This window comes from Nuphar pumila, chromosome 11, assembly GCF_984573655.1.
Source record: "Nuphar pumila chromosome 11, dmNupPumi1.hap1.1, whole genome shotgun sequence".
Lineage (NCBI taxonomy): Eukaryota > Viridiplantae > Streptophyta > Magnoliopsida > Nymphaeales > Nymphaeaceae > Nuphar > Nuphar pumila.
Genome location: NC_143259.1, coordinates 79,660,102 through 79,684,783, shown reverse-complemented (window position 1 = coordinate 79,684,783; position 24,682 = coordinate 79,660,102). Strand labels below are relative to the sequence as shown.

At 36.5% G+C, this 24,682-nt stretch overlaps 1 protein-coding gene across 2 annotated transcripts in view; it reads right to left on the bottom strand.

The window, feature by feature from the left end:
* Nucleotides 1–880: 880 nt before the first annotated feature.
* The window catches only part of LOC149822443 (phosphoglucan phosphatase DSP4, amyloplastic-like), a 121,094-nt gene continuing 97,292 nt past the window's right edge, over nucleotides 881–24,682 (bottom strand). For both annotated transcript variants that reach the window (XM_089981500.1, XM_089981501.1), the window contains 3 exons: nucleotides 7,801–7,860; nucleotides 1,338–1,445; nucleotides 881–1,254 (listed from right to left, as the gene is read on the bottom strand). In XM_089981500.1, coding sequence (XP_089837626.1) covers nucleotides 1,090–1,254; nucleotides 1,338–1,445; nucleotides 7,801–7,860 — 333 coding nt within the window. In that variant the 3' untranslated portion in view covers nucleotides 881–1,089. The remainder of the gene's footprint in view (nucleotides 1,255–1,337; nucleotides 1,446–7,800; nucleotides 7,861–24,682) is intronic.

The window sequence follows — 24,682 nt, the reverse complement described above, 5'->3', positions numbered from 1 at the left end:
CCCCCGAACACAGACGTGGGATTCAGTGAATCATCGGGGGCGAACATACACCACCCAGAACATAGATCAAAGTCAGGATTCTTGTTGGTTTGATTAATTAATGTTATTTGTGGCAGAAGATGTTTTGAGAACTTTTCCTTCTTCCATGTGAATACAATCTTGAGATTATGTTAAATTATACCGAGATTGTGCAACCGCTGAATTGCCAAAAACACAATGTAAGCTTCACCAATAATTAATCATAATGAACAAAAGTGGCGTCACTGATATCAGCAGTATTCTCGCTTATATTTATAATGGGCACTGAAGAGCTACTCTTCATAAAGTGAACAAAAGCTGAAATACCAAAAACTTTACACGACAGCAGAAAACAGAGACCTTTTTCTCCCAGCATGAGATCACAGTCAATTAATCATTTCCCTAATATTTTATACACATCCCTACTAGCGTTAAGAAATGCATCAAGAGCTGAATTGCCAATTTCCAAAGTAAGATGCAGGATACTGTTGTTGCCATTCAAACCTTAGTATTTCATGCCAAATACGTGCAATTGGTAATGGATTGTAGTTGGGCACATTTTTCATAGCAATCTGACAACAGATAAATAAATAAATCTGACAATAAATACACACTTTGTTGCTGATTTGGATAAGATCATGATGCTTCCCAAGGGTTTTATGCTCCGTAGATGCTGTGACAACCCCATTAGCATCACATGCGCAAACAAAAGCACATAGATTAGAACGGATCTAATGCTTTTATATATTAAAGCACTGTCACAGACAACGCAAGCTTGGCAGGTTCGAGGCCGCTGCCAGGACTACGGCTGTCAACAAGTTGTATCTAAAACAAAATTATGACGAAGGTAATACACGGCATTGCTTGTTTGTTTAAAATAAGGTATGTTTCAGTATAAAACTTGGAAACAGAGTTAGATTCATCTATTATAACAGGATATGCACATATTCTTCTTATTATTGTTATTTATCATTATCATTATTATTATTGTACAACATATAGCCACATTTATGAAAAATAATGGACTAAAAGTAGTAACAATTGGTCCTTGGGACCCAATTATAGCAATGCTCATTGAAGCAATACATCATTCCCTTCATCCTCCAAATGTATATCATCCTTGCAGGAATCTAAAAATTGCCCTATAATCTTCCTCTCATTATCTGTAAGATCAGCATCTTCCATCAATCTCTTCCTTCTTTGCCTGGCCTCGTTATCTACATCCTTGTTGAAAACCTGGAACGCCCATATATGAGAGAGAGAGAAGGTCATTCATCCATCCCAAAAAAAAAATCAGTTTTTAAGTCTAGGAATGTTACCTCAACGTAGTTGTTGACATGTCCATCTACGTTGGGACTTGTGACCAGCTCATTACTGTTACACGTCCATTCCCCATCTACAACGTATTTGTATTCGTAACGTCCTTCCTGCAGAAAACCAATCCCATAAAAACATATTCTAGTAACGTCCTTCCTGCAGAAAACCAATCCCATAAAAACATATTCTAGCTTTCCTTCTACACAGACCTTTGTTTTTCTTGGCAACATCAACAAATTGGTATGGTATCATTGACGACAACTACATGAATTAGGATGAATTACATAACATCACAATCTAAGGATGTCTAATGTATAGTTGGCAAACCCAGCAAGTCAAGTCGGGATTCGCCCGAGCTGACTTGGATCGGACCCCAAATGGGTCACCGATTCAGGTTACTGATCCTAATGCCTATTATAAACTTTTTATCACGCATTTTATGATTTTAATGCACAATTCTTATACAAAGGCACTTGATGAAGAATCTAATATTGTTCAATGAAAAATGTTAATGATCATGTATAGTTATATGTTTTTATAGCTTAAGGTTTACTTATTTTCATGTCTTATTCATGTGCTTACACTATAAAATATAGAGTCCCAACTTGTCCGAGTCACTCAGTCAACCCGCTGACCCATGAGTCAAGGATTGGGTGATCCGAGCCCAAGTCATGAGTTTGCCAACTATGGTCTAATGGATCAGTTGGCCTTGAAATATCTGGTGCATAAGGGGGAGAGAACAAGCCTGCACCGCCTGACAGTGAACCTTCCCATAAAGCATTTTTTTTTAGTGAGAAAGGGACTTCCAATTTCATTTCAAAGCTACTGACACACATTCAGACAAAATAAATACCAATTGTATCCCTTTATCTATATAATATGACCTGAAAATCTACATCTTAAGCCATAAACCTGAAAATAAAAATTATGTCAGATACCAGCCTCCATACCCGAAGACTGACTCCTTTCACGCTCCTGGTTTGGCTAAAAAACTGGCAGACAAGACTCTTCTATTTGATGTTTTCAGATGGCAGAGGCAGCTCCTAGGGATGAGGGGTTGCGAACGAGCCAGGGATACCATGGTTATCCCGGACGGAATCGAAAAGTAGACACGATCCAGGATGAACAACTTTTTAGTGCACTAAGTCACTTTTTCCAGGACGCTACTTCACCGCCTCCAATTCGTTTGATTCCAGAACAAGAGGGTTGTGGTCCCAGGCAATGCATAGCAATCTCTGGACACAAGCATCTGGGAACATACCTCGCCAAGTCAGCGTTGGCGAAGAATCTTTCGATGTTGGTCTAAACAAGGTCCAACCTCCGGTTACTCCAGCTTTTCACAGACAGGATAAAGGAAAACATTACACAACCTTATAAAATATATAAGAGTGGCTTTGTCATCAAAAGGCTTGAATAGATGAAACTTCAATGACAAGAGCGGCTTTATCATCAAAGGGCTTGAACAGACAAGACAGGAAAGCGACAGCATTGCTTCATCTACATTAAGCCTCTTGCTTCTCTCATTCAAGTCTTCGGGTAGCACCACCAGATCTTCAACAAGGTAGAAAATCTCGGATTCGTACACATTCCTGTGGCTCAGATGAGTATAATTTTTTATATCGCAAGGACTATAAACAATTCCTTGTTCCCATTAACAAAACATCCCCTTTTTCTTCGCCCTTCCAGAACCACTACATAAATAAGTGCTTTTTCTATGTTGTTTACCTTAGTTACTGGGGGGCTTTGGGGAAGACCTATGTGGGGCACCTTTTGGGTGTGAGATGCTCGTTTAACCTCTGTATTCATCTCGTTCCTTATTTACCTGGGTGCACTGTGTTTTCAAAAGCTTCCTGCCGAACCAGCTCCTATTTCAATCCATGCTGGACCGATCTATATACCAATAATTAAGTCTCCCGTCCACTGGTGGAATACATTGCATCAACCTGGGAGCATTAGCCGATCTATGTACAACTTTTACTAATTACATTCTCATCCCTTTCATGATCAATAGAAAATTCCCTCATTTTAATAAAAACATTATCCTGAAAGAAAATTCAGGGAAAATTGGGTTGAAGCCTATGAAAAGAACAAAATTAGACCATATCCCCACTAGTGTCAAGATTCTCTTGGTTAGGAAGATATATCTGGGATTAATGGCATTTTATGGCTACCAGGCACTACAATTAGAGTTGCAGTCTCTTTCTCAAACATTTTATGCACAACTACAATTTTCTTTCACTAAACATGGCAAATCTCGGTCTTATTTATACTGCTTAAGATCTACTTGCTATTTTTAAGTATTAACATTAAGGATTTGCAATTATCATGTAACCAAAATCTCAATTGCATGCACAATGAAAGACAATGGGCCAGATAAGATAAACTCCCTCTCTCTCAATGTTTGTTTCCTTAATCAAAGCCATCCCCTGTCAAAGCCTATGTCACAGGGATTCGGCTAACCAGGTGCCGCACCCGCATCGACGCGACGCGGGTGCGCGTGCTGGTGCGGCACCTGGTGCGGTCAACCCGACCCTGGGTGCGGTCAACGCACCCAGGGTCATTTATGTAAAAAAAAATGAAAATCAGAGGGAGGCTCGCCGGAAGAAGAAAAAGAAGAGAGGCGAGAGGGAGCTCACCTGAAAGGGGGCCGAAGGGCGGAAGGACCGGTGTCGGGTGGCTCGCCGGACGTGGGGTTTGCCGGCATCAGGTGGCCGGAAAACGAACGGGAGAGAGGGAGCCTGTGGAGGGAGGAGAAGGCAAGCGAGGAGAGAGAGTGAGTAGAGTGGGTAGGGGAAAGCATATCAGGTCACGCTGAACATAAGCGTTTTTGCTCTTGACCATCCGATTTGCATTTTAAAGGGCTAAAAAGTCAACAAACCACGTGGCATTCATCCAAAATGCAAACAGACGGCCACGATGTGTGCATGAGCAAAAACGCTCATGTTCAGCGTGACCTGATCTGCTTCCGCGTGGGGGAGGGTTTCTCCCTGCGTGCTTTAAATAAGCACGGGTTTGGATCCGGGTCGGATCCGAATCCGACCGGATCCAATTTTATTTTATTTTTGCCGCACCCCCGCACCCATGTTTTTTTAAGTGCCGCATCCCCTCACCCGCACCCATGTGACATAGGTCAAAGCCATCAGATTTCTTGATAAGATCAAGGAAACACGTTTTCAAATTCTAGATGAATAGCTTAAGAAATTAACGTGCATTTTTTTCAAATTAGTTTATTACATCTTAGATATTTCACAAAATACAAAAATTAGAGATATCAAGCCAAATTTCCCATGGTGAAAGCCCAATATTATATGGTATTGGAGGATGAAAAGAGTGTGAGCAGAGTAGCAGACATGCAATGAGAATAAATGTTCTTTTTTTAAATATAAAAAACATGTAGATCTTTTTTTTTTTACTTTGTTTTCGCTACTTTGAAACACTGGTGACATGTTCATTTTGCACATAAAGATATCTTGAATTACATAAACAATGAAAAATAAAAGGTCAATTAGTGCACTTTTAGTGTTGGAATTGCCACGATCAATCGATATTTTCTTTCTTGATAATGATTATTGACCTAATTCTGTCATGCCTTGACTATGGTTTGAATATCCAACACATATTCTCCTTAAATAGTCAACCAATAGGTTGACCCACTTCAAACATGACTAGATTATGTTTCCTCTTTTCAGGTTTTACTTAAATATTAAAGCCATGCACATGAACTATGAAAATGGGAAGGCAGTTTCTTTCACTTTGTATGAACTCATCTCAACTTTCACACTTTATTAATTTTTATAGCTGGCTGCTATAGACTTTGTCATTGTTCACATACTGAATTTTTTTATTACTTGATAAATATCACAAGCTTCACAGCTAAGTTCCTATCTCATTATAGTATATTTTGGAACTGGATAGTTGATACACTGCAGAGTGCGCCCTACTTGGTTTTTAACTACAAATTAAAAATCTATAATTCATATTAAACTATAAATCTTTCTCAATTGGTACTTGAACTTTATTTGTTGATGCCACAGATGTTTTTGAAATTTATCAATTTTCTACTTATATATCTATCCTCGCATAAAAATAAAGGTCAACAGGGTCTGAATGAGCTAACCTGCTTAAGAGTCAAGACAAATAAGTCAGCAGGAGTAACTGGGCTAAACTGTGTTGTTAGGAGTTGGTACTTTAGGGTGTTCATATTATACACTGCTTCAAATTATATTTTGTCATATAGTTTCAGATATGCTTATACATATGCTTTATATTTTGTATATTTTTCTCATTTTCAATGAAGTTCTCTACTTGCACTCACAGTTTATGCATACACATATCTACATACACAAACACATGCATGCATACACAACCATAAGAAACTTTTTATTCTTTTTTTAATGAAAACACCCGTGACACACCCTCTATAGCTGAGTCCTATCACATATCCATAAGCACATATCATGGCCATTGGAGAGGTGAGTGCATTGCCCTACAAGATTGGGTTACATTAAGGATCCACATCAAATGTGTGCTTGTTTGTATTAGGATGAATTCACATTATTTACCAAAAATAATATGTTTTGGTGGTCCATATCCTGTGGTCAAAAGTGCTAATTGGTGTCTAGGCGGGATTAGTTCACCTAGTTGCGACTGCAAAAAAAGTTGAGAAAAAATAGAATTTACAATAATATATGATTATTCATATATACGTCTGAAAAACCAGTGTACCCTGATTTTCTTTTCAGATAAATAATATATATGTATATATATCATAGCCACAAATATTGTTCTCCATAAATTCTCAGTGAGATTTTTCTCGGAATCTTTTTCAAGTGTTTTTTCTTGGGAAAATCTTGGATGTTTTAGGAAATAAAAAATGTAAAAGAAAATTTTAAAGGATAAGAAATAATAGGTTTTAGCAGTATTTTTATGAAAATTAAAAGAAACAATTAGAAAAGTTTCTAAAAGTATTTTTCTCGTAGATATCACAATATTTTCAAAATATTGGTGACAGCTCTTTAAGATTGTAAAGAAAAAAGGAAAATCAGTCCCTGCTTAGGACAGACTAGTCAGTCTACGCATTGACTAGAACCTAGTTCACCAACTAGGTGCCCAGGACTAGGCGCCAAGTTTGCACATAGGCTGCCTACTAGGCACACTTTTAATTACATAGTCCATATCAATTACAAATACATAATACTTATTATGCAAACTAGGGAATATGCAAATAAGAAAAGCCAATTATAGATAATCATGAGCCCGAAGTTTAAGAATTAGGGAATGAAATGAGAATTGAGGACAAGTTTAGTGGAAAGGCCAGTGAGAAAAATGTTACAATTTAGATGGAAGCTAAAAATACCCTAAGTTCTATGTTACATGCATGAAGGTGTGATGGGTGACGGCAATTTCAAAAAATACAGGTGCAAGCATGAGGATATATATATATATATATATATATATATATATATATATATATATATATAGAGAGAGAGAGAGAGAGAGAGATAGATAGATAGATATATAGATAGATAGAATTGGTTAGGGTTGGCGGAGTCCAATTTCAATAAAAAATGGACCTGGGTGCAGTCTGACACACCAGAAGCCATGTCCCTGTGTCACACCCACACTGACACACATGCAATGCCTCTTTAGGAGTGCCCATGTTACACAGCCTGAGTTTTAATAATATTGATTTTGTTATACAAGAAAAGGTGGATTTGATGAAGACAACTAATACTATTAATGCCAGAAGGATTGAGTAGAGACAAACTAGTGGCGTATTTTGTAATAAATGAGTTCTATAAGAGCGTAACAAGACCTGCACTATTGTTGAGGTATTGATTGTTCAGCAATAAAGAAGTGGTAAGAAAAGATAGTGTACGTAACTAATGCATGGTGAAGGAGAATGTTTGAACTGATGAGAATACAAAACAATGAATGAACACATTGGAAGACCTTAGGAATAGCATTGATACAAGAGAAAAACAAAGGTGCACCATTTAAAATGGTTTAACAAGAAGTGACCTAGAACAGCACCACTATGAAGAGTTAACAGATATATCCACATTAGCAAAATTAGAGAAGTAATAAAGAAAGCCTTTGTGAAAGATTGTAAACAGATACATGAAAATGTGAGGTGTGACTTAACTTTTAGCTTTAAAAAGGAAGAAATGGAGACATGGTGCTTCTAAAGACTAACTCCATGTACATATGATAGCAGTGATGATAAAGAAGATGATGTTTAAGCCCACAAGAGTAATCACTTCTACAACTCATACAACAGCTAACATGCCCATGAAATTGAATGGTAAAGTGTCAAGCACATTAGAAGAAAAGTATGCATGTCAAATAACCAAGAACATCATATATAAGGACAAAAAGCACGAGAGGTCTCAATAATTAAAATAAAAATAAAAATAAAAATAAACAAATGACCAAAAATAGCAAATGTCAACAGTTGATACTCACAAGAAGTTCTCTCTCAAGCAACCATGACCCTTGCTCCTCATCAAATTTTAAAGGAATCCTCTGCCAAAAACTCAGTTCAGAATAACTTAAGAAAGATAGCAAATGTCAACAAGTTTAAATATAGTTTTTTGTTTTTAATCTATGTGATGATAAATGCCCAAGCATAAATGGCACTTCACATTATCATGGTGAAAGGATCACTACCATCCTTTTTGAGAAATATGAATCATTCTTTGCTTACACCACCTTCCTCGAGGTTCACATCTTGTATAACAAACTAAATAAAAAAAAAGTAGGCCAAACCAAGTTCAATATATGAACCCTAAAACTCCACTTTTCCATGTTTCTGGCACCAAGAACACCAAGAATTGCTGTGGCCTAATCCGTAGATACCTCATCTACAGTTCAAGCTAATGTCTGAATCTCATTGGTCTTGGAAATCGAGAATGGGACCAAATTATGGTAGATTTTGAACACTGGTTTTAACCTAAATATATGATAGTGATTACATTGAATCCAGCAATTAAAGTAAGACAGAAAAGAAATCATGTTTTCCACCTTTATGAGAAGCTTTTACAATCAATGCCCATTTGCAATTGTGATTACAGATTACTCTTTCACCTGTTGATATTTTGTAGCTGATGTCAACCCCATTTGACATAAACACCTATGTTCTACAAAATGCATAAATCATATAAACCCTGAAAATCCTGTATATTGGACTGCAGCATGCAAAAGATCAATGGTAAAAGGAAGGCTACATCACACGGACACTTCACTTAGCATGTGTATCCCGCGTCAACACAACACAATACTCGGAGATACTAGGACACTTCATGGACAGAGTCAAACTAATATCAGACACAGTCGACATTGTGTCATTAACTTTATCTTTTTTATTTTTATAATCTTAATTATTTATTTTGTGTTAATTGTGTTTGTTTTTAATTTATCATTATGTTACATTTCAATTTCAACTTAGTTTTATTATTTGATGTTTTTAAATTATAGTGTAGAATTGTTGTTCAAGAGTTTGCACTTGTGTGCGTGTTCTGAACCCTTTCTATACATTTTTTTTTTATGTATTCAGAAACTCTATTTCGTTAAAATGTGTGTATATATATATACATCAATACCCGATAGGGGTATTTTTGTTATTTCACATAGTTGTTTTTAGAAAACTATTTTTATTTTTTGTTAAAATGTAATTTCTTTTTTTATTTTTTAGTTTTCTTTTTATTTTATTTTTTAGGAACCAAAAGGGGCTCCAACCATAGAGTCGTTGGAGCCCCCAACGGTCACAAATGTGACCGTTGGGGGCTCCCGACGACTCCATGGGAGCCCCCTTTTGGGCTCTCCTTTTGAGGCCCTTGGCCCTCCTTTTCTCTCCACTCCCTCTTGTATAAATAGGGGTGAACTCCTTGTATATTTGTATTCTTGAGAACTCTCTCTCTTTTCAATAAGAGGCTTTTTATATTGTTGCCTTCTTAAAGGCTTGTGCTTGCTTTGTCCCTTAGTGGACTTGTGATATTGTCTCTCTTATTCATTGTTGTAAGTGCTTATGAGCACTCTTTATATTTCCGCAATATCTCGTTACATATTTAACATATGTCATGTTGAAAAAATACATTCATAAGCACAGTCTCATCACTTTCAGGTTTAGTTTCTTTTTGAAATCTGTTTTCTTTTTTGTTAAGATGAGTCGACCTTTTGAGGTTTCAAGTATTATTTATTCTTAAAGGTGGTTATTTGATATTTTATATATAATGAGGGATCCATATGTAAATTTTTTTTTGGCTGACCTCTATTTAAACTAGAGGTGATTAGCCCTAAATGAATTAACGAGTTACATTCTTTCTCAGCCGATCTCTCTCTCTCTCTCTCGGCTCCTGTGTACCCCCATTAAAGCTTCTCACATGGTATCAGAGCAGCAGGTCTTGGGAGCGTGAGCACGTGTTCTGTCTGCACCAAAGGTGTTCGTCACGTGCTGTTTGCACCAAAGCTCGAGTAAAGGAAAAAGGTGCGAGTATTTTGTTTTTTTTTTTTAAAGTAGCACAGATCTGATAACAGATCTGATGTTTGACAAGTGTCATGACACAGATCTGTAATCAGATCTAAAGGCCACAATTTTTTTTTGTCAACAAGATCGAGTATCGGCAGCCATGGGTGATGTGCAAAAGCCGAAATTTTTTCTTTTCTGATTATGGGTCTAAGTGGAAGTGAAGAAAAATTATACTGCTCAGTCGTAGATCTAGATATTCAAGAATCTGGATGTCGAAGAAAAAAAACACATATATGTGTTATCTGGGGTTGCTGTGAATCTTTTACTGATCTGATGTATGGGGAGGATTCTTTTTTACTGATCTTATGCTGCCATGATTTTTGTTTCGTGGAAAATATCTTATCTGGGATGTGCTTATCACAGATCATAGATTTAATGATCCTTTGTTTTGTTTTGGTCGTGGACCTAGATGGCATGTTTGAAGTGGTTCTGGCTATTTCAGATCTGCTATCGTGACTCATCACCGTTTCTGCTGTGTGTTGAACAACCTAGTGTGGTCGTAAAATATTCAAATTCGAACTTTGAGTGATCTAAAGAGGGAATCTGATCGTTGTTTGTTTTGTGAATTTGGGATAAGTGTTCTTTTGTCATTTATTGCAGCAGTATTATCGGCTGGTGTTTTTCATTATGGGTGAAGCTTCGAAACTTGATTCCAAGAACGAGACTATTGGGGAATATAAGGCATTTGCAAATCCCTTCTCGTATGGCTCTTCTGTGAAATTGAATGAAACAAACTATGCCAAGTAGTCCAGAACTTTTATGATGTCAGTATCTGACATCGTAGAAAACACATATTATTGGAAATTGAACCAGCTGATAAAGTGGGAAAATATATCACTTGGGATGAAGATAATGACATTGTTATGTCATGGATCATGAATAGTGTTGAACCCCATATTACAGATGGTCTCATTTACTATAATACAGCTAAACAGATGTGGGACAATATTCGAGATACGTACTCAAGAGACTAATGTGAGTCGTATCCTGCAAGTTGAACAAGAGATATATAATTTGCAACAGGGAGATCAAACATTGGCCTAGTACTATGCCGCCGTCAAAGCAACATTTGAAAGACTTAATGCTCACAAGCCTCTTTGTTGTTCGAAGCAAAAGGATCATCAAGAACAGACTATGGTTGCTCGTTTTCTCACAGGCTTATCTTCAGAATTCTCTGTTGCTAAAGTCCAAATGTTGACTGGATCTGATATACCTACGCTTGCTGATGCATACAATCACTTGAGTAGACTTGTTTTTTCTCTTCCACAATCTCATCCTATATCTCAGACATCTGCTCTAGCTGTCTCATCGGGTTATGGATGTGGAAATACTCAAAATATTAGAGGACGAGGTCGTGGAAGAGGTATGGGAGGTAGAGGTAGACTTCAATGTACTTTCTGTGAAAAATCAGGACACTTAGAAGATCGTTGTTGGGATAAACATGGACGAACAACTTTCTCTTCATCAAAGCCTAATGTTCCAAAAGTTAATGTTACAACGCTAGAGGTAGCAAATGCAAATGAAACTACTCTTGCCAGCGACTGTATCACTCTTAGTCGAGCAAAATATGATGAACTGATAGCCCGTCGGCCTTCAAGCTCCTCTTCTCCTGTAGCTGGTGTTGCCTACTCAACAGGGGATCATCTTCATAAAAATGATAGTAAGTGGATTATTGACTCTGATGCCTCCAGACATTTGTGTGGAAATTCTAATTTCTTTTCAGATCTAAAGGATATTACTGCTCATCGGAGAGTCTCATTAGTAGATGGGAGTTCTTCTCCTGTTGTTGGTCAGGGAAATATTTCTATATCTTCTTCTTTGCAGTTGAACAATGTCCTTCATGCTCCCTCATTTCCTCAAAGTTTACTATCAGTGAGTTGTCTTACAAAAGAGCTAAACTGTAGAGTGATATTTGATCCTGTGGGTTGTCATTTTCAGGATTTGCTGACGGAGAAGAAGATTGGTGGAGGCTATGAAAAAAATGGAGTCTACTACCTGCATCATCAAATGGGGGGGCATTTATGTTGCTGAAGATTACTCTTCCAGTCCTGTTCAGTGGCATCGTCGTCTTGGTCACCCTTCATTGTCAAAGCTTCGTTATGTCTTTCCTCAAATTCCGTCTACTACATCATTTTAGTGTGAAGCATGTCAGTTGGGCAAGCATCATCGGAGTTCGTTTTCTTCTAGTTATAGTCAGTCCAGTCATAAGGTCTTTGAACTTCTTCATGTAGATGTATGGGGTCCTAGTAAGATTCCTACCAGGACTCAATGTCGATATTATCTTGTTATTGTTGACGATTTTTCTAAGTTGTCTTGGGTGTTCTTAATAAAAGAAAGATCTGAAGTTTCTAGTATTATCAAATCATTAGTTATTGAAATAAAAACTCAGTTTGAATCTGTTGTCAAGATTGTCCGCACTGATAATGCACTTGAGTTTAAAACCAAAGCTTTGTTGCAATTTTATCAAGACCATGGCATTCAACATCAAACTTCTTGTGCCTATTCTTCCCAACAAAGTGGGGTGGCTGAGCGAAAACATAGGCACCTCCTGGATGTAGCATGTACCCTTATGATTCAATCCAATGTTCCTGCTTTATATTGGGGTGATGCTGTTATCACATGCCTTCATCATCTGTGGGAGATCAAATTTCTTTGCATATCCTAAATCTCTCAAGTACATTAGTATAATTAAAGATATGTATGAAGGAGTAGTAACCAATGTCCGCACTTGTGGAGGGGTGACAACCAATTTCCCGATAACGGTTGGGTTACATCAAGGATCTGCTTTAAGCCCTTTCCTATTTGCAATAGTGATGGATGAGCTTACGAGATCAATTCAAGAAAATGTACCGTGGTGTATGTTGTTTGCTGATGATATTGTTTTGATTGATGAGTCTAGAGCTGGGGTTAATGCTAAGTTAGAATTATGGAGACAGACATTGGAAGCTAGAGGTTTTAAGTTGAGTAAGAGTAAGACTGAATATATGGAATGTCGGTTTAGTAAGCAACGAAGTAGTGATGGGAGTGTAGTGAAGCTTGGTGAGCAAGATATACCGGTGAATGATTATTTCAAATATTTGGGATCCATCATTCAAAAGTATGGAGAAATTGATGGAGATGTAAATCATAGGATAAAGGTTGGGTGGATGAAATGGAAAAGTGCTACTGGAGTGCTGTGCGATCGTAGAATGCCATTGCGGTTGAAGGGAAAGTTTTATAGGACGACTATTAGACCCGCTTTACTATATGGTACGGAATGCTGGGCTGCCAAGAGACATCATATTCAAAAAATGAGTGTAGCTGAGATGCGGATGCTTAGATGGATGTGTGGAAATACAATAAAAGATAAGATTCGGAACGAAGAGATACGTAAGAAGGTAGGTGTTGCACCCATTGAAAATAAGATGCGAGAGAATCGTTTACGGTGGTTTGGACATATTCGGCGAAGGCCTAATGATGCTCCAGTTAGAAGGTTGGAGAAATGGGAAAATATATTAGTTAAAAGAGGTCGGGGTAGGCCTAGGAAGACTTGGATGGAGATGATAGGAAAGGATATGAATGCTTTGAACCTCACCGAGGACATGGCGTTGGATAGAAATGATTGGAGGAAAAGGATTCATGTGGAAGACCCAAAATGAATTTCTTTTTTGGTTCATATCGCTGACCCCAATTGTTTTGGGATGAAGGCGTAGTTGTTGTTGTTGTTGTTGTTGTATCCTAAATCCTAATGCTCCGCTTTTCTCTCTCTCGCCTAAGGTATTTGGGTGTATTTGCTTTGTGCATAAACTTGGACCTGACCGTGATAAATTAGCTGCTCAAGTAACTAAGTGTATGTTTATAGGTTATCCAAAAAATCAAAAGGGGTATCGATGTTATGATCCTATTTCTCGGCGAGAGTATGTCAGTGCGGATGTATCTTTCTTGGAGTCTATTCCATATTATTCTAGTACTGGTGCTCAGATGCAAGTTGATCAAGATGACTCTTTTTCCCTTCCTATCCCTCCTTTTTCCTTGGAATCTGTGCCCCAATTACCAAATCCAACTCTACCTTCCTCACAGTTTCATAATCCTCCTTTGGTATATGTGTGTAGAGCTCCACCTCCTCCCGTGCCTTCATCTTCTTCTCCTGAGGTAAGTGCTCCTGATAAAAGTGATCTTCATGTTGATGATAACAGGTCAATCGCTATACGGAATAGGACACGACAATGTACCTTATATCCTATATCTCACTTTGTGTCCGATGCTAGACTTGGCAGTCAGATGAAAGCTTTTATTTCAGCCTTATCTGATGAAACTATTCCTCTGAGCTATCAACAGGCAGAGCTCGATAGCAGGTGGAAGCAGGCAATGCAAGATGAAATTGATGCCTTATTGTCTCAACAGGGACCTAGTTAATCCTCCATTGGATGCAGACATTGTTGGATGCAAATGGGTATATACCATTAAGTATAAATCAGATGGTTCAATTGAAAGATACAAGGCCAGATTAGTTACAAAAGGGTATACTCAGACATATGGTGTTGATTTCTTTGAAACTTTTTCTCCTGTTGCACGGATGGGTACCATTCGCCTTGTTCTCTCCGTGGCAGTGCATCAAGGATGGAGTATGTGTCAACTAGATGTGAAAAATGCATTTCTGTATGAGGATCTATCTGAGATAGTATACATGCAACAACCTCCTGGGTTCGAGGTTGAGGGGGAGTGTCAGAAGGTGTGCAAATTAAGAAAGGCGATATATGGTCTGAAACAAAGTCCTCGTGCATGATTTCAAAAGTTGTTTGAAGTGATGTCAACGTTTGGCTTCAATAGGTTAGCGTCAGACCATACATTATTTATTAAGAAAACTAACTCAGGTCTAGTTGTTATGGTGGTATATGTGGACGACATCATCCTTACAGGAGATGATATGAAAGAGATTGCAGCAACAAAGGCTCATCTTCAAAAACACTTTGTTACAAAAGACCTTGGTCCACTTAGATATTTTCTGGGTATAGAAGTTGCCAGGAGCAGGGAAGGTGTGGTTTTATCTCAACAAAAGTATGTTCTGGACTTATTAAAAGAGACAGGAATGTTGGGAGCTAAACCAACAAATATTTCCATGGATCATAAAGTTTAGTTGTTCGAAGAGGGGTCAAAACCTGTTGATAGCAAAAGCTATCGCTCATTGGTAGAAAAGCTACTATATGTGACTGTGACTAGACCTGATATTGCTTTAGCAGTAAGCAAGGTTAGCCAATTCATGGACAAACCGACTGAGGTACACTGGAATGTTGCAATAATGATACTCAGATACTTAAAATCTTCTCCTGGAAAGGGGTTATTATTCAAGAAAGGAGGGACCCTAGAAATAGTTGCTTACTCTGATGCTGACTATGCTGGATCTGTAGAGGATAGAAAATCTACCACAGGATTCTATGTGTTTGTGGGAGATAACTTAATTTCATGAAGAAGTAAGAAACAAAACGTGGTTGCTAGGTCGAGTGCTGAATCAGAATATAGGGCTATGGCCCAAACAACAGCTGAATTGATATGGGTTCAAACTGTTTTAAATGATCTTCAAGTGAAGGTTTCATCCCTTATGGTAATGATGTGTGATAACAAGGCGGCTACATATATAGCAAATAATCCTGTATTTCATGAGAGGACAAAACATATTGAGGTTGACTGTCACTACGTAAGAGATATGGTTCAAGCTGGTCATATCGCTACCAAACATCTAAAGTCGGAGGACCAAGTTGCAGATATTTTTACAAAGCCTCTTGCTAGACCCAGTTTCTCACAATGTTGCAGCAAGCTGAACATGATTGATATCTATGCTCTAGCTTGAGGGGGAGTGTTAAGATGAGTCGACCTTTTGAGGTTTCAAGTATTATTTATTCTTAAAGGTGGTTATTTGATATTTTATATATAATGAGGGACCCGTATGTAATTTTTTTTGGCTGACCTCTATTTAAACTAGAGGTGATTACCCCTAAATGAATTAACGAGTTACATTCTTTCTCAGTCGATCTCTCTCTCTCTGCTTCGGCTCCTGTGTACCCCATTAAAGCTTCTCACATTTTTTATCAATTTAATCCTTAAAAGATGACTAAACATTATGCAGATTTTTACCATGCTTTGAGGCTTTTGATTTTTTTTTTGTGTTATGTTATGCCCAATGCATGGGTGTTGGATGCATGGTAAGAATCGGGCATCCTGTTTGTGTTAACCAACAATTTTAAGAAAAAAACATTAGAATGTCAGTCTCAAGCAGTTCCGACTTAGACTGAAGGTGTATGTTATGCTATTGGTTCTTTACTATGTATGTTAAACTGTTAGTTCTTTGTTGTGCATGTTTTAAATCCATTTGGTTTTGGGTTCTTGATTTTCTTAATCATCTAATCTGAAAGGGCTCGATGAATCAGAATATATATATATATATATATATATATATATATATATATATATATATATATATATATATATATATATATATATATGTGTGTGTGTGTGTGTGTGTGTGTGTGTGTGTGTGTGTGTGTATACTCGACAATCAAGTATCTAAACATTTAACAAGGTATATACATGTATGCATTCAGATTTGCTCTTAGGGTCTTCTGAAGTTTTTGGTATTCTGAGTCCTTGACTAGTGGTCTGATTATGCATACATTGCCTATATTCCTGATTATGGTGTTCATCAGATTTCATTGTTGAAAATCAGATTTAATTAAATATGATTTTTTTTTTAAAGTAAGTTTTCCATGTTATAAAAAAAAAACTGATTTATAGCATGTAAAAGAAATCTAATTGAAATCTGAATTTTTGTTGCCTGTAACTTTGATTTTCATTAGAGAGTTAAAATTAAGCATAATAGATGATGAATTTGAATGGTTATAAAAGTTGTGTTTTCGGCTGGCATTGTAAAATTGATGTGTTGTTCAATGTGCATTCATTTATTTGCTATGAATTTTCATTGATATTGTATCGTGAACACAAAACTTGAATATCTGTGTGCTTTACGGAAATTTTGCAATGTCATCTTATTAAATTGTATACGGAAATTTGCATATTGATGCCTTGGGAAGAAATTTGTTATGTTGAGTGATCAACGTGCACATAATAAACATACCCCTAAACCTTTAATTCAGTTAAAGAGGGATATCTTTTAAAGAGGACAAAATAAGGTGGTTTGTTTTCCAAAATTTTCATTGGCAACCTGTTTATGATATGCACAACAATATGGAAAGCCTCACTCCATAGTCCTAAACTAGCACAACCAGCATGAATCATTGTCATCGCGCTTTCAACAATGTGCTGATGCTTCCTTTCAGCTATGCCATTTTGTTCAAGCGTACGAGGGCACAATTTCTGATGTACTATGCTATGATTTTGTATATATTCCTTAAAGATATTGAAACTGTATTCACCTCCTCCATCACTATGGAAGTGAGTAATGGTTTGTCCAAATTGGTTTTTGACAAGTTATAGAAATGAACAAATAAGTTGGAACACTCGGACTTTTGCTTCATGAAAAAGATCCATGTATAACGACTGTACCCATCTAGGAATGTCACATAATATCTACTCAAGGAATAAGAATCAATGGGACTCAGTCCCCAAACATCAAAACATACAATTTCAAAAGAGAAAAAAGCTCTTTTATTGATAATTTGAAAGGGGAGTTGATGACTTTTACATACTTGACAACTATAGTGGACATAAATTCTTTGTCATCAACTCGTTATTACAAGAACTAATTAAAGACTGCAAAAAATGATGACCACAATGCACCAGACGATGATGCCAAAGATCAATTGATGGTTTTGAATGAGACGGACTAAAAAAAAAAACAGAAACGTTAGAGCTTCCTTTATCACATAAAGATTTGCTTTTCTCTCTCTCAACATATGTTGCTTTCGAATCTAGTCCCTTCACATAAATAGACAAAGGAGTAAAGATAACAGAAGCGTTATTTTGCTGACAAAGCTGAGAGATAGACATAAGATTACGTTTGAGACCTGGAACAAGAAAAGTTTTGGACAAAGTTAAAGTTTTAGGAACATTGAAAACATGAGCTTTTCCTATTGAGTGATGGGGTGAACAGTTCTATCACCTGTAATATTTTTACCATGGCCAGTATAAGGTTTGAGTTAAAATTTACCCTGATCACTTGTAACACCATTGCTTGCTCATGAATCTAAGATTCAAGCTTTTCCTGACGTCCTTTTGTTGAATCCACTTGCATCTATTGAAAAGCCACAACCAAGGCTTCAAGATTACGTTGTTGCTCATTTCCTTGTTGAACTTGAATGTAGTTGGCATTATACTCTACCTTTTTCACTCTAGCTGCTACTCCATAGTTGGGTAAGTCCAAGCAATCAGCCTCACTATGCCCTCTTTTATTGCACAACTAGTAAGTGGCCCACAATTTTGGAAGTTTTGATGTTGCTGAAAATTCTGTTTGTTGCTGTGTAAGGAAAGTAATCCTCTTCCCCCTTGTCCATAGTTTCTGCCTCGACCTCTTGATCTGAAATTATTTTGCGGACATCAACCTCTATTTGTTCACACATTAATATTGAGAACTTCAACAAGCTTATCTCGTTGATCATCACTCCCTTTAGGGACATGTGAGTCTATAAATTGCAGCAAGATAGAATGTAGTGCCACATGTGTAGTGAGTTGTGGCTGACATTGCAGAGATATGACCAACATAGAGTACTTTGGCCCAAGTCCAACAAGAATTTGTTGGACTTTATCCATTTTAGGGATAGGCTGTCCGATCAAAGCTAACTCGTCAGTAATGGTTTTCATCTTATTCATGTACTCCATGATAGCAGATGAATTCCTCGTGTTCAGAAACTGGGATTCCAATTGCATTGCCCTAGATTCAGAGACCTGGGAATAAAGTTCACGAAGTTTATCCCAAAAGTTCCTTTGCACTCAATCCATCATCTAGGTTGACAAGGACATCATGAGAGAGAGTAGACAAAAGGTATGCTACCAACAATATATCCTGGTGAATCCACTAACGGTATGCTGGGTTCTGCGTGAGAGCACTCCCACTATTCCCTTCTCCATCTTTTCTCTCTTCTAGGTATTCAAAAGGTATTGGATCGGAGTTATCAAGGGGTCCCATCAAATCCAGACTCTCTATGAAGGGAGTGATTTGACATTTCTAAATGAGATAATTTGAAGTTAATTTCTCAAGAACAAGCTGACAAGGGAGAGAAGTATTCATGGGAAGAAGAGTAGGAAACTGGGCCATTTGAAGATTCTTGGGTGCAGAAAAAGGGTGTTGTGAATAACAAAAGAGGAAAAAAAATGCGAGCAATTTTTTTATTTTTTTCTCGGCTTTAACAGGCGATTTTCAAGCTATGATGATCACAGATATTTGGTATCCAAAAATGGAATTAATTTAATGGATTTCCCTTTTTTTAATGACATGAATTTCGAGAGGGACGTGATTTTTAGGACTACCCTTAGGAAAATGTGATCTACTGCAGCAAAACAAATATTTTTTTTAGGGAGAGAGAACCAATGCAAAATTCCTTTTTTGGATTTATGACAAAAAAAAAGAAGGTAGAGGAAAGATTATATTTTATATATATTTTAATGTCGTTCCACCAAGAACGCAAACAACAAGACAGAGAGACTTCAAAGGATTTTGATTCAATTGTGGCAAATAGATTATGTAAAGAGAGAATAGAGATGAAAAGAGACGAGAAAGAAAGTGAGAAATGATAAGAAAATGACTTTAAATAGGATGGAAAAGCAACCAAGAGAGGGAAAAAACGTGAGAAGATCTGATGAAGAGCTACCTGGATGAAGATGTTGGCTTTGATACCATGTGAGAAATCTTGAAAATCGAGCCTCTGAAACCTGTAGCAATATCTTTGAGAGAATGAGGAAGAAGAGGTTGGAACTGTTAAAAAATGTAATCTCATAGATAAATATTCCATCATATGTAATCATTAATCTTTTCTTTTCAGTTTAGATACATAGTTTAGTTACATTAGAATTAGAGTAGTTAACTTTAAATTTCAGTTTTTTGGACATATGTAAACTTTATGCTTTTTGATCAAAAGTCAAAAGCCATAAAGTAGAGAGACGTTGGACTCCCAACAGCTCTAAATAGAGCCGTTGGGAGCCCAATGACACCCTCTCCCTTCTCATTTCTTTAGTTTATTTAGTTATAAATAGGGGACTCTATCCTTTGTAATTGACTTACTGTTGGTGTGGGTTTAATCCCACTTGAATGAAATTCATTCTTTACTTTTTATTTGTGCTTTCTCTTTTGGGTACTTTGTGGATGAACCTTTATGGTTCTTTAGGAGATTATTTGTGACGATTCGGTTGTGGGTTTCATCTTCTTTCATGGTATCGGAGCCGTTGGTTGAAGTGATCAAGCTAAGTTCTTTTGGTGCATTGGGAAGCATGTTACTCGAGTTTTTGAAAGGAAGTGGCATTCCCTAAGCTGTGATCGTGTGAAGGCTTGAAAGCTCGAAGGAATACTTGTACTCAGCGTTTGTGGTAGAGTATTCTCTTCTTTATCTTCCTTTTTGCGTTTTTCCTCTTTCTTCTCTTTATCTCATCTTTCTCAAAATTGTAAAATTGATGACAATTATAATGTCACCATTAAGCCCATCAAACTCAATGATTTCAACTATGTCACATGGGCTTCAATCATGAAGCATCTTATATGAGAAAAGGGATTATGAGGATTAGTGGATGGGACCGATATGAAACCTACACTAATCCTTACAAGGATGAATGATAACCTCTCACGGAAGTAGAAATGATTAAGGCCATCTCCACTTACGAAAAAAAATGAAAGGAGTGGAGAATGAGACATGCCAAGATCATGTCTTAACTCATTACAAGTGTTGACATAAAGAAATGCTCAGGTCTTGCAAAATTTGAGCATACAAATGATGTGTGGGATTACCTTAAGAGAATGTATTCTCTTAAAGATATTGCACATGTGTACAATCTACAAATCAAAGTAAGAAATATGGTTCAAGGAGAGAAGAGCATTAGAGAGTACTACAATGGCTTGTCGAAATTGTGGGAAGAGTTAGCTCTTCTTGAACCAAAGTGGCATTGTCAACAAGATATTGAACTCCGCCAAAATCAAATCAATGCAGAACATTTTTTTCATTTTATTAGTGGATTAAGATCGAAATTTGAATCCACTAAGTCTATTCTTCTCCATCGTGAAAATATGCCTTCAATAGAAGACACAATATAGGAATTAAGTATGGAAGAAAATAGACTTAAGAATAGAATCAACAAATGTGATGATGACTCAGTTCTAGCCGTCTCAAAACCAGGAAACTATGTTAGAACCTAGATACCTCCTAACTATGGAAGGAGAAATGATGAAAAACAAGGCAATGATTTTGAGAAAAGAAAAATCATGTGTTATTATTGCCGTGATGTGAAAACTTACTCTCCAAAATTAAAAAGACCTTATAAGAAAAAGGTTGTCTCCGTCGGACCACCACAAGAATCAAGCGAATCTTCCATTGGAAGTATGTTTCTAGCACAATTGATGAAAGCACTTCAACCTCTACTCAAGGGAGCATCTTCATTTACAGGAGCTGAAGTTTCTTCAATTAGCACCTCCAATCTAGGTAAATCTCTATGGATTCTTGACTCAGGTGCTTTATTTCATATGACCCCAAACATTAATATGTTATCTGAATGCCATAACTCAAATAGGTCTAATGTTTTTACTGTTGATGGGACATCACTAGAAATCAAAGCAATAGGAGATTTTGAAAATGTTTCTCAAAACTTAAAAGGTTTTTACATTCCACAAATTAGGTATATTCCAAAATTAAATCTCAATCGCTTGTCTGTTTCCCAATTAACTGACAATGGATATAACATTTTCTTCTCCTCTCGTGATTGTCAAGTACATGATCACCAGTCAGGGAAGCTGATTGGGGAAGGCCACAGAGAAGGAGGCCTATACTACATGGACTTTTTGAAAATTCCCAAGAATACATTATGTTGTAATGTTCAGAAAAAAAACTTGGATCTATGGCACATGAGACTTGGTCATCCTAGCATATCTAAGATTCATCTTTTTCCAAATATGAAAAACTTTTGTAATTCTGAGACATTTAAATGTGAAAAATGTATTCTTGAAAAAATGAAAAAAAAAACTTTCAAAAAAAAAATTGTCTCTTCTTGACCTCTTGAGTTAGTACATTCAGATGTATGGGGTCCTACACTTGTCATATCTGAAGGAGGTTTTTCGTACTATATTATTTTCGTAGATAACTTTACAAGGCATACTTGGATTTATTTGCTCAAACATAGATTCAAAGTATTTTTTCATTTTCAAATATTTCATAACCTGGTCAAAAACCAATTTAAGAATGACATCTCTATTTTCCGCACTGATTCAGGGGGAGAGTATTTATCAAAAAATTTTACCGATTATTTGAATTTACATGGTATTACACATCAAAGATCATGTCCATATACTCCACAGAAAAATGGTTTAACAGAAAGAAAACATAGGCATATTATAGAAACAGCAAGAACTCTACTCATTACTCATCAAGTACCCAAAAAAATTTGGGTCGAAGCTACTCTAACTGCAATATATCTCATTAACAGAATGTCATCATCCTTGTTAAACAATATATCACCCATTGAAAAATTTTTCAAACAAATTCCAGATTATTCACGGTCAAGGGTATTTGGTTGCAAATGTTTTGTTTTATCTAACAAAAATGACAAACTCTCCCCTTATGTCATTCCATGTGTGTTTCTTGGTTATACTAACAATAAAAAAAGTTATAGATGTCTTGATCTCAGAACTAGAAAGTTATATGTGTCACAAAATGCATCCTTCCTAGAAAATGAAAGTTTTTTTGAAGTTAAAGATTCGAGAGAAATTGATGAATACTCCTTATTGGACTTAGTTCCAAAGACTAATGAAGGAGAAGTTGATCAAAAAGATCAAAATGATATAATAAGCATCGAATCATCTCATCCAGACTGCATTCAATACTTCAGACGAGGTAATCTAGAGCAACCTTGTGCTCTAGAAAAATATACTAGAGCACATGATCAAATAGAAACAAGAAGATCATCTAGAGTGTCAAAAGTGCCAGAAAAATTTGTATCCTATGAGTCTTTCTCACCAAAGTATCAAACATATATTGCCTTATTACATTCCTACATAGAACCGTCTAATTATGATACAACAAAAGAATATTCAGAATGGGTCAAAGTCATGACAACAGAGTTAAATGCCTTAGAAAAGGCAAATACGTGGATTATTCAAGATATTCCACCTGGAAAGAAGCTCATAGAATGTCGACGGGTATACAAAGTTAAAACCAAGAGTGATGGCACTCTTGAAAGATTTAAAGTCCGACTAGTTGCCAAAGGTTGTTCCCAAGAATATAGAATAAACTATGAATAAACTTTTGCACCAGTCGCTAGAATGACCACCGTAAGAACCTTAATAGCTCTTGCCTCTATAAAGAAATGACATATCTTTTAGATGGATGTCAAAAATGCATTTATCAATGAAAACCTAGCTCAAGAAGTATATATGAAACCACCACCTGACATTAAGATTCCTCAGAGAAAAACCCTTCGTTTACATAAGGCCTTGTATGGTCTTAAGTAAGCCTCAAAGGCATGGTATGATAAGTTCAGTAAAGTTATGCTTGATTTTGGTTTTTAATTTTGTCTTACTGACATAGCTTTGTTTATTAAGAAATCTAATACAGTTATTATTATTATTATTCTCTACGTGGACAATCATCACAGGAAGTGATAAACAGGGAGTTGACAATATCAAAAAATTTCTCAAAAACAACTTTGAAATAAGTGATTTAGGGTTTTTAAAAAAATTCCTTGGTATTGAAGTGCTTATTCTCCTAGAGGATATTTATTAACTTAATCTAAATTTATTCTTGATATCAAGAATCATAGATGAAAAATATGTTGACACTCTTGAAGTTGAAAATATCAAAATGAAGATTGATGATGGAAAATCACTTGAGAACCCAACACCCTACAGACAACTTGTTGGGGCGTTGTATTACCTTTTCATCACCAGACCGGACATTGCACATGTTGTTCAAACAACAAGTCAATTTCAGCATGCTCCTACCACTGTTCATATGGGAGTTGTGTTACACATTATTAGATATATTAAAACTTTCATTTTTAGAGGACTTTTTTTGTCTGCTTCTTACTCATTAGAATTAACTGTTTATACTGAGATGCAGATTGGGGAGGTAATCCCAATGATGGACACTCAACTGTTGAAATTTGTGTATTTTTAGGATAATAATTGATTTCTTAGAGGTGCAAAAAGCAACAAAAGATCTATCTTTCGTCAACTGAAATAGAGTACAGAACCATGGCTACAACCACCATGGAAGTAGTCTGGTTGAGGCGACTGCTTCAAGATATGGGTATTGGGAGTACATGAGCATCACGACTATGTTGTGACAATAAAAGTTCTATTTACATTGCCAGCAATTGTACATTCTATGAATGAAGATGGACTGCCACTACGTGCGAGAGGAATTCCTATAAGGCACCATTGATCTCCCATATGTCTCCTCAGAATATCAACTGGCAGATTTCTTTACCAAACCTCTCGCTACTCCTCGATTTCACCTTCTTTTGGACAAACTTTCGGTTGTTCAACCGTAAGTTTGAGGGGAGTGTTAAAAAATGTAATCTCATATGTAAATATTCCATCATATGTGATCTTTAATCTTTTCTTTTCAGTTTAGATACATAATTTAGTTACATTAGGATTAGAGTAGTTAACTTTAAATTTCAGCTTTTTGGACATAT